Source organism: Equus asinus, chromosome 2 (assembly GCF_041296235.1).
Source record: "Equus asinus isolate D_3611 breed Donkey chromosome 2, EquAss-T2T_v2, whole genome shotgun sequence".
NCBI classification, from domain to species: Eukaryota; Metazoa; Chordata; class Mammalia; order Perissodactyla; family Equidae; genus Equus; species Equus asinus.
The window spans coordinates 138,390,354-138,402,106 of NC_091791.1; the positions used below are offsets into that span (position 1 = coordinate 138,390,354).

General features: G+C 35.4%; 1 protein-coding gene across 6 annotated transcripts in view; it reads left to right on the plus strand.

Moving 5' to 3' along the window:
- RORA (RAR related orphan receptor A) overlaps window positions 1-10,450 on the plus strand; it is a 692,777-nt gene extending 682,327 nt beyond the window's left edge. For all 6 annotated transcript variants that reach the window (XM_070500575.1, XM_044764779.2, XM_070500574.1 and 3 more), the window contains one exon: window positions 1,140-10,450. In XM_070500575.1, coding sequence (XP_070356676.1) covers window positions 1,140-1,304 — 165 coding nt within the window. In that variant the 3' untranslated portion in view covers window positions 1,305-10,450. The remainder of the gene's footprint in view (window positions 1-1,139) is intronic.
- The last annotated feature ends 1,303 nt before the right edge of the window (window positions 10,451-11,753 follow it).

Below are 11,753 nucleotides of genomic sequence, written 5' to 3' on the forward strand. Positions count from 1 at the left end.
TCTTTTCAATAAAAATATAATTACAATGTCAATTTAAAATATGCTAATATCCTTCAGTGATAGTGCTGGTAGCAGGCATTTAGTCTTAGAAAAATTAGCCCTATTCTTTCTTAGATTATTTTATGTGTTTTACTGTTTGAGAAGATGATTTGAAAGGTTTGGGATTTTTTTCCTGTTTGATTTCTTTTCTTTTCTCCTGATAGCTAGGTTAGGTCAGAAAGGGGAAGTTGGAGGTTGATTGCCGTTTTGTTTTTGATTTTGCACCTGTTAAATGAGAGCTTGAGGCAGGAGTGGGAAACAGAAGAAAGAAGAACTGTCAGGAGTTTACTCTCTTCTCCATCTTCTTGCCCCCATGCAAGGGTATCATTAGGTTCTTTAATTATAGAGAACACCTAACACCTGGACAAGATCTGTGATTTGGTGAAAACTTTTCTTAGAGAGGATTATTCTGGATTGAAATAAGAAGTATTTTGCGCTTGTACAGTGCTTTAGAGTTTAAAAAGCATTTTTGCAAGTCATGTAAATAGCCTCAATTGGTAAATGGTCAATGCTGGGACTTCCATCCAGGCTTTCTGACTATTCTTTATTTTTTTTACTCGGGGCCTTTTGCTCAGACCCAGGATTGCTTTGCTATAGGCAGCGCTCTTTTTGGAGAGGAAACTTGTCACTGGAGTTGATGCGTACTCGTTCTGCATAAAATATGTAGGGCATGCCATCATCTCTAGTTGCAGTGACCTCAGCTCCCTGTGACTGCCCCCTGGCTCCCTTCTCTATCACCAGATCTCTTCTTTTTCCAGACGGTGGGGGGCAGGGTTCGGATGGTAGAGCAGAAAGCTGTGGGAACAGGAGGAGGAAGTGGGACACTTGGGTTCTCGTCTCGGTTCTGTCACTTTTGCTTCTGAACATCTTTTTGGGTTATTAAATTATTTGTCTTCAAAATCGTATTTAACGTACACCTGGTATTCTATAATATGACTGTAGCATCGTTTATTTTTACCAATCCTCTATTCCTGGACGTCTAAGTTGCTTCGAGTGTGTTTCATCATTATAAACAATGTTGTAAAGATCGTCCAGATCCCTGATTTTTGATTCTTGTGTCTATTCTCTCCCGATAACATGTCCTTTTCTTCCACTTACAGTTAATATGCAAGGTGTCTACATTAAGAGCCTTATGTGGACGACATACAGAAAAGCTAATGGCATTTAAAGCAATATACCCAGACATTGTGCGACTTCATTTTCCTCCATTATATAAGGAGCTGTTCACTTCAGAATTTGAGCCAGCAATGCAAATTGATGGGTAAATGTATCACCTAAGCACCTCTAGAATGTCTGAAGTACAAACATGAAAAACAAACAAAAAAATTAACTGAGACACTTTATATGGCCCTGCACAGACCTGGAGCGCCAACACACTGCACATCTTTTTGGTGATCGGGGTCAGGCAAAGGAGGGGAAACAATGAAAACAAATAAAAGTTGAACTTGTTTTTCTCATGCATATGATTTCCATTATGCCTACAGATATGGACCCTTTTTCTGTCTCGACTTCTTGATCGTTGACCTCTGTTTACAGCAGAAGGAGGGTACTAAAGTCGGAGGATTTCCTTTTCTTGTAGCTCACTGCCCACAGACTTTCTCCAGAGTCACCAATCTGTCAGTAACAACAGAGAGTCCAGCAATAATCGGTGACTGGTGTGCATAGCGGAGGTTGCGGCATAACTTTGCACAACTTACTCTTTGTTTCATGAAGGAAGTTTTTATTTCTTCACCGATTATTGCCAGTCAGCAGGATGGCATGAAAAGGGTCCATAGCACTAGCAACAATAGCATTATAATATATTACAGGGTAAATGGGCATGAAGACTATATATAGCTAAAAGAGATATTGTTTATATATTGTTTTAATTAATATAAACTGTAGTTACTGGTGTAGCTTTTCCTGTTGAATTGATAAGGCACTTTCATTTTGCACCTTTTTTCTTTAAATTAAATGCTAGCGTGTTCACTGTCGTGTCGCATGTGCACCAGAAACACAAGTTTAACTGAGAAGGCTTGGAAGGTACGTCGGGAGGTATTTATGCTGCTGTTTACAAAATTACTTTTAAAAGACTGGCTGGTCATATCTAGAAATCACGATGTTGATTATTTTTATTTTACACGTGAGTTTGGAATTACAAACGGAACTCTCCCTAAATTATACTTTGCTTTTTGGTAAGTTTAAGAATAGATGTGTTTATGCTTCATACAAAGTTGAATGATCGATTGGTACTGTGGACTTGTACCATCATGCACAGTATTTTTAAAAAGCTTTTTAAAATGCCACCTCGTGGACGCAGGGAGGGGAGGCTCATTTGACAAAATTCAGTAGTAAGACTCAGTCTCAACTTGGAATTGTTATGCTTTGAGAACAAACCAGTAACCAGAATATTTATTGGAATCTAGCTTTTCTTATAAGAAGAACCCAAAGATTCTATCTGGAGCAAACGCACACTCCCCATGTAAGGACATGAGGCATTTACTTTGTGAATGTTTCTGTTCTTGGTATAATCTAGGAACCCTGAAAGTTTATCTCAGAGTGAACTGTTTCTAGAGTAGTTGCCTCTAGATGCTAAAATTCTAGACTAGTGCTCTCCATATTTCACAGACAATGGATAGGAGCGCAAGGGAGGCATACAATGTTGAACCAGTTTCTCTTATTTAAATATTAACTATTTTAAGCTTTTAAAGTGAAGTCGATGCTAGCTGCAGACATTTACTTTTGTATTTATCTTCACTAGAAGACTGTGGACTGTAATTTATTTTGTTAAATATTTAGAAAATTGTTTGGCTTTTGCGTTCAGGTGGGAAATATTGAGTTGTTTTTGTTTAATTTCATGGTTTTTTTAAAAAAAATAATAATAATTCCCAGTAGGGGAAGGGAGAAGGAACAGTCTGATATATAAGTGTGCATATTTTAAAAATAAGTGACCTTTGGGAATGTAGGCGTTTACATGACGATTTTAGTCACACTCAGGGTAGGATTCAAACTTCTGCTCTGACATCCAAGACTGTGTTTGTACAGAAAAGGGAACAGCTTCCCATAGTGTAAAGGTGGGAGTTTCCAGGCAGCCCTTTACAGTGGAGAAGGGTCTCCTCTACCACCAGGGTCCCTCTTGAATCTTTTGCAGGAATTGTGGCTCCTCATGTCAGCTGGATCACAGGGCCGGCTTCCCAGAGCCCTTCACTGTTTTTAACTCCACTGACTTTCTCACTTGTTTTCTGAGGAACTTGGAAAAGGGGAAGGAATTATTCACACAGAAGTGTGTATGAAGCCTAAATAACATCTAAAAAATTTTTTTTCAAAAGTATAGTAAAGTTTTAACCATAAATGGAAGACGAGAGTAATATTTACTTAAATTTCTTACAAGCATATAAAACTTTATGTGAGTGTTTATATAGAGACGTTAACTATCAGCATATAGTATTTATATTTGGGCAAGAAGGGTTAAATCAAATTTTTAATTTAAATAAGCATAGTTCCTTTAAAGATCAATAGTATTTATACTCTGAAAAGAGTACCAAGCTTAGTTCAATTATTTATTTGTCCATTTTCTTCCTATTGTTTCTCCTTTGGGGAAAAGTGGTGTGTTTTTATTTTGGTTTTGTTTTGTTTTGTTTTTTGTCATTCTGATTCACTAAATTTGGGGATGGTTTTATTAAAGTATATTAACTTCTTTTTAACCAAAGCTTTCTGAATATGACCAGCCTCAGGTGCTAGCATATTAAAGAGCAACTAAACCTAATTCCAGTGTCCATTTGTGAAATGCTAAGAGCTAACTGAACTTCTCTAAGGGTGAGAGAGAACATAATGTTGAACATAAAAGAAATTCCTTTTCCCAGAAAGGATTTTGCAAGTACCTAATGCAACAAATGATGCTCTAATCTCAGTAATAGTCACACCATGGTGACACTGCTTTTAGAGTAAACCAAGATGCATTGACATGATGCTGCTACTAGGTCTTTCTGAAAGAAAAGCAGGCTGTGGACTTTAAGAGCAAAGAACATCGACGGTGTGGGAATGGAGTAGTAGAGGCGTGCTCGGTGAAATGAGGGAACAACTAACTATTATTTGGATAGAAGTTGGGATCTGAAGTTAAATTCAGTTGAAAAAAATATGAAGTACAGAAAAGGATGTAAAAAACTTTGCATTTTTATTTTCTTCCTTATTGTAGAAACACTTGTGTGATGACACAAACTACTTGGTGATACAGAACAATGATTCTTAATAGTTCTTATAATTAAAGTTTCCTAAACATAAAAGTCCAATAGTATTTTAAAGATTGGAATCACATCATTGTTATCCCTGCTGCTGTAATGCCTTTTATACAACTTTTTGCATAAGGTAAATAAGGCTTTTGGACAAAGCCTGAATACCTTCAGTTACAATGATGTCCAAATGGTCGTATTATATTGTGAAGAAACTGGCCTTGGTCACATGAAAACAAAAGTGCAGATGAAAGTGCTTTTTTGGACAGTTTGCAAATTGTGTTAAAAGCTACGGATTTTTTTTAAAGTGTTCAGCATCCTAATTTGCGTTAAAGCTATGGATTTTTTTAAAAGTCTTCAGCATCCTAATTCACCCTTCCTAACTTAAGGAAAACATGACGTAAGACACTGCTTCTAAGTTTGGTTGTTCTTTATAGTGTGGATACCAAGATCTCTGTGAGCGTATGGAGGTGGGCTGAGGGTCAGGTGAGGAGGGAGCCTGTGTGTGTGTGTGTGCGTGTGTGGTTTTCGTGTGTATGATGTGCGGGTGTCGGACCGCTTCTAGGCTACTAAGTGTCAATGGAAAAGAAAATGTATTCAAAATACTTAAATCAAAACTAGAAGATGGAAAAAAAAAAGATTTATTCTATACAAAGCCTTGTCTGGACCACTTTAGAGAGACTTCTATTTTTTTAACCCTTCTATAAATATTTGATGGCACTTGAAATATTCCTGCAATAAAATGTGATTTGTGTAAAGAAAAAAAAAGATTTTGTAATGTGAAACAAAGAAAGAAAGTAATGTAATTTTCTAAAAAAAAAAATACAAACAAACAAACTTTGTATTATTTTCTTGATGGAATTTGTCTATCTGTCTTTGGAAAACTTTTTATTTCATTGAATGTGCCATAGTAGAAATATGTGTTTTTAGTTTTAGACTAAGGAATAGCTGTTTGTGTTCCGACATTCCAAAATGCAAACCAACCTAGTAGAGTCTTTAATGAAAAGGTTTAAGTAGGCTGTAAGCTTCTTTCCTTGTTGCTTTTTTGCACATGTCCTTCATTCCTCTCTAGTGCAATATGTACATAGAGCACTTGCGGGTGGACCTTGATCCCTCAGGGAAAAATACATATTTGTACAGTTGTTTTTTTTTCCTTTTGTTTTTGGCTAAGGAATGTCGATTGAATCACTTGTTATTATAGAGGGGCAGCCAGATAATAATCCTAAAGCCACTGTTTCAAACATTGATTGTTTAAATCATGTGTCTTTCCAGTGCTATTATTTTAAGATAATAATAATAAAAAGTTATTTTCTGACAGTTCTTTGTGCTGATTGGTGAAAAACAAAGGGTAAATAAGCACCTTATGATTGACTTACTGTGAATGACAATCCATCTTGCTATCAACAATAGAAGCCCTATCACTTTGGAGTTGGGGTAAGAGTCAGAAACGATGTGCTCAGGGATCTTCTAAACTCTTAAAACAGGGTGGCCAGTACTACTGGGACAAATTGTGTTTTTTATTATTCATAATAATGATAATACTATCCCTCCAAGGCACAAGTGAACTGTATAGAATCGCGTGTGTGTGTAAACTCTCCACTATCATCTCATTTTCTTGAGTTCAAAACTTATGTGTTCTTCAGTCTCGTGTACTTAAAAACGCTGAATAACTTCCAAAGCAGTACAAAGTCATGCCGGTATGTTCAAAAGATAAATGAATGGGTAATGTACCAACAGAGAGCATCACTCAAAGGACAGTCCTGCATACTCCATTTACCGTTTCTCTAACAAGTAAGATATTCATGATAAATATATTTATAGCATTATATATTAAAAACTATTTCCGATTCGACATAGTATGGATAAAAATTTTAGAAACCAGTAATGAGATGAGAGCCCTGCCTATCAGTGCAGTGAGAGAGGTAAAAGATGCAACACGTCTTTTAAATACCAGCAGATAACTGTTATTTTCACTGTGTTCTCCTTTAGAAGCAAACCAAAAAATCCCTTTATGTGACACAATTCTTCTACTTCCACATTTGTAGTTTTTATCTACTGAGTTAATATGAGAGCTAATGTTTAAAGACAAACAAAACACACTTGGATAACAGCAACATGAGCCAGCTTTCAGGGTTCCATTTTACATTTTTGAAATACAGTTTTGTTCTCATATTTCCATATATTATTTTCCATAAAGTCAGCGCACCTCAGTGTAATTGTTGGTTTTGATTTTTCTACACCTGTGATACACATTCAGAAAAAAATCTACATATTTTCTTCCTAACACAGGAGAGCATAATTTGGGAAAACTTTCGATGTCGTTTAGATAAAAAAGAAAGCGTTATCTTGTTATTTTTGATAAAGACTAAGGAAAATGGCAGAAATCTCTCTCTCTTTCTCTCTCTCCATGCGTATACATATATACACACACACAGAGGTTATTGACATTTTTACATATTGTAACATTTTATTGCCACTTTTTATTTATAAAGATATGACACAGCAGAACCCTACAAAAACAACTTTATACTATAGTTCACATTATGTGCCCGGAAATGCAATTGCACAGGAAATCTTATCTATTGCTAATAGTCTATTGATATAGGTCTTCATTCTATCTCTAAATACTAGTATCGTTAAAGAGAATCCACCAGATTTTATTAGAGAGACCTTCCTATTATTGTTTATTCTTAAGAGATGAGAAAGCTGGCGAGCAATGTCTTTACAGAGCAATTGGGTTCACTTCTGGGTCTGTTTGCTTGTTTGTTTGTGTAAGTGAGATCAGTTTTACCAGGCTCTCAGAACAATTTTAAAAATAACCCAGAAGCCTGGTTTCATGCCAAGGAAACACCGTAGATGGGGGATCTCCATATTTAACCAGACCCTCAGAACTTAGAGCAATAAAGACATTCAGTCATTTATTTATTTATAAATGAACGACAGAATATTCAGTCCAAATAGAAACCACCTTTTTTCCACAATGCAACATAGCATGGACTCTTGTGTTGAGAAAGTGAATCTATTTTAGATACATGCCTAGAGAATCGTGTTTGCTGTTGACGTTTAGCGTGTTTGCCATATCAGCAGTATCACACTTCTTTTTCTTTTTTCCTTCTAAGAACTAATGAAAGAGAGCTTGCTATTAGCTTTGACATGTGGCACATGACATTGTGTTGTTCTCTGCGAGCAACTAAATTCTCTCCAGTGTTTGTGTGTGATTCCTTGCTCACTCGTTGTTACTTTAATGTGGATGAATACTATTTCTAGGAACTTGGTTATCATTGAACAGATTGCAGACGTAAATGCAGATAATTCTTGAGCAATATAGTGAATATGATTTCACAAAAAAAATCCGTATGTACTGTACACATCTTCCTGAATCCAAAAATTCTCTTCTTATCCACAATGGTTCGAAATCTCATATAAAACAGTGGTAAATTTTTACCCATTAGGACATTAGCTGGCTGCTTCTTTAAATGTACCTGTATTGTCTGCCTGCTCCTTTTGTGGAGATGTGTTTTTGTATTGGATGTTTGGGCCAATGGGAGGCTTCAAGCTACAACATATTTTCCCAGTTTAAATATATTTAACATATGACAAACCCCAGACAAGGCTTTTAACATGTAGAAAGAACTGCAGTGTTAGGTGGTTTATTTGCAAACCGTTTTCAATGTTGTCCATTTTTATGGCACCTTTAACAATATTCTTGTTTCCAAAGTACAAAAAAAATAGGTTAAATAATCTAGCCATAACTGAATGTCAAGCAATAAAACAAATGACTTTTGTGCATAGACTTAAAAAAATACAAATTTTAGACATCTGCATGTAAATGCAATCTCTTGTTTACTGCTTTCTTCAACTTGAGCAATTGATTCCTTATTTACTGTTAACTTAAGAACTTGTAATGGCCTGTAAACATTTTCTCTCTTACTCTTCTTTCAAATTTACCTTCGTCCCTGCTTTTGAGTCATAATATTTAATGTTGTTCTGCACATCTCTATACAGTTAACTTTTTGGCTTTCATTCTGTAAAGATAAGAAAATGTTATATTATAAACAGCCTACTCAGTGCAAATATTTATCTGTTTATCAAATCCACAATATGCTGTATAATACTGGTTTTACTATATAATCTATTTTAGACATAGCTGTTTAGAACTAGAGTGTGCTATTTTTGTGTTTTTCTGATGTGTGGTGCTAGATAAGTTACTTTTGTGAACAACAAAAAAAATCCCTTTTATTCGTAGACAATACCACCTTTGGGTCTTGTTAATTTCACTGAGTATAACTATATATTTGTATATATATACATATATATATATATATCTACCTGTGCCCAACTGGCAGCTGTATCAGAGTGCTGGATTTGGGACATGCTTTTCTCTTTAAATACATAATATCATTATATAAATTATTCTAGAGTGTATTTAATTAGGATAAAATTACTTCCTTAGTATGGATATTTGACATCTATAGGGTGAATTTGTTTATAAATATGGATATATGAAAACCTATTAGCATTTACTTTATGTTTGCTACTTGGCTTTATGCCATATCTCCTGAGCTGAAAAATAATTTGCCAGGCCTTCAAGATCCTAAAGAAACACTCTAGTTTAATGGAGTAATACTTTTTTTTCTTACTAAGGAATTATATTATTGGCACCTGAGAGAGTTGTGTACTTAGCTCCTATTATAGATAATAGGCATTTATATAAAATATCCTTGGTGGCTTGATGGCAGAATAAACCCTTCCCCTCCTACCTGAGCCATGAAAAGTATGGAGACGTCCACTGTCATGGCAGAACATGGGCCATAAAGCAAATTCAATAAGGGGTGTTCTGTTTTAATAGGACCTCAACCAGTTCCATGAACTGAGTGAAGGATGTTCATTTTAAAAGTCATTTAATAATAAGCTTAGTTAAACTCTTTCACCTATTCTCCCAAGACCTATTGGCATTGTTAAAAACCAAGTATATCAAATATCTAACTAAGGATGTAGTTAACCTTATTAAATATTGATTAGAATTGTTCTGTAATATTACTGAATTTGTAAGATCTTTAGCAAAGATTTTTGAGCAATTTATAAATATAGAGCAAATGTTTCTGTTTACTGCACTTTTTGTAATTGAAGGTGATAAATTCTCAAGCCATGGTTATTGGCTTCCATGCACTGCATATTTACCCACAATTCTAGACAGTTTCCATTTTTATGGAAGAGTTGCTATTACCTTAATCATAAATGCAATCATGTGGTTAATGAGAGCTAATGCTAATAGTTAACCTTTTAAAGTGAATTGGCCACAGTTTAGGAAGAAATCTCTTTTAATACAGAGTATGTCATTCCTTATTGCTTCACTTAGAAGGAGACTGAAAGCTTTGTTTTTTTTAAGCACTATTTAGTATCCTAAGCTTCCTGAGGGTAGAGATTGTCTCTCTTTGTGTCTGCACAATGGCCAGCACATGTCAGCATTTGATCATTGTTAAATGACAACAAGTGTTCCCCAATTCCAACTTTTTTCCTGGATTCTTTTGGTAAATTTATAAAATATGGCAAGCTGTATGGTTAACACTTTCTTCTACAACCAAGTATTAAAGCCACATTTGAAAAGACCACATGAAATGCTGATTCTAATTGTGTGTAGGTCTTGAGGATTAAGCACACAAATTTCACAAAACTCTGTGAGTAACAAACTCAGCCTTCTGTAAATATACATGCAAGTCTGGAAACGATAATACTGTACCTATAAATATATGCTGTCTGTTTTGTGTACAGTATGTAAAAACTCCTTTTCTGCCACACTAAAAATGCAAGCCATTTGTGGGAATCCTAAAAATAGTATTATACTAAAACTTTGCTAATGATCTTTACTAGAGGATCATCTGACTTTTCACTTACATTGGGTTTTCTTTTCAACTCACTCTTACAGTAGTCTGCTTATTTCCAGCTGTTTATTTTATTGAGTCCTGAATTTAAAAAAAAAAATATTTTGATTCATTTTGTAAATACAAGCTGTAAAAAAAGAGAGATTTAATGTTGTCTTTTAAATACTCCGATTTTCATTCTAATATGAATGTTGTTATATTGTACTTAGAAACTGTACCTTTAATATTACATTACCTTTATTAAAAGTGCATTGAACACATCAATTTTAGATGTGCTTTATGTACTGTTATCCTATAATAAAACTTCAGCTTCTAATGGAACACTTGCCTTGTTTTTCTTCTTTTTTCTTGGTTGCATTGTACATAGTTTCTAGCTTACATCTTATCTCCAGAGAATGGTCTAGCACAACCTTGCTCCTTGAAGTGTGGTCCACAGACCAGTATCACTGGCATCACCTGTGACCTTGAACTTGTTAGCAATGCAGAATTCCAGGCACCACCCCAGACCTACCAAATCAGAATCTGCATTTTCATAAGATCCCCACGTGATTGGTTTGCATATTAAAATCTGAGAAGCAGTGGTCTACAGTACAATAGAGTACTTAAAAAAAAAATCCATTTCCATTTTGCAGGGAAAAAAGACATATACAAGGATCAAGCTACCCTTTTGATCAGAGAAGGCAAAGAAAGAAGTTTTAACTTGGGAGATACCATCTCTTGATTGGTAGTACCTGCCAGAAATGCTGAATTGAGGATTCTGAGACTGCTTCCTGTCTCAATGAAGAAGGGAGCCATGACTGATTAGTGATGCCTGCCCTGAGTGTAGAAGGGGAGAAATCCTGAGTGCACACCATACTTCGTCATCTTTGCTTTAGAAACCACTAAAATGGAATGCCAGAAATGATGCCAAAGACTTAAAAAAATCTGACTTTCCCTGGGCTATCATTGCCCCACCCTAGCCCCACCCCTTCTCTTGAGTAGATCATATAGGACTGAACCAATACCTTGAACATCAGCTAAGTGTCACACTATTTTAACTGCAAAACCTCATCGTAAATTATATTTAAAGTAATTTCAAGGACATTCAAATTATAAGATATTCTGAAGTCAGAATAAAGGCAACTGAGTTGGCATTTTCCTCCACACGTGCTATAATACCTGTGGATCCCTTGCACTCTGCAAAGTAAATTTGAATTGACCCCCAAAGTTGCAGCATGTAACAAACAGTCCCTAATCTTGCTTCTATTTCCAACTTATCTTGAGGAAGAGGAAGAATGAGACTGTGCATGTGAAATATTTGTAGACTGCCAAATTCTATATAATTATAAATATTCACCACCTTCCGCTATCTTGGGAAATTGAGAGTTAATGGAAATAGTTCAGTTTGAACTATGAAATCTGTCACCTCTTGGCCTTTGACCACACCCACGCTAAACTCCTTCGGATAAAAACAATGGTTTACACTCACCTCTCCATTGTGGATTACCTTGCTCCCCTTCAAGAAGGGTACTTAAACGAGAGTCTAAGAGGGACTTCTGACAGTTCTGTTTGTAATGATCTCATGGGGGAATCAGAAAGGAGAACAAGTGTCAGGTTATTAATAAACTCTTGGAGAGAAAGCAAA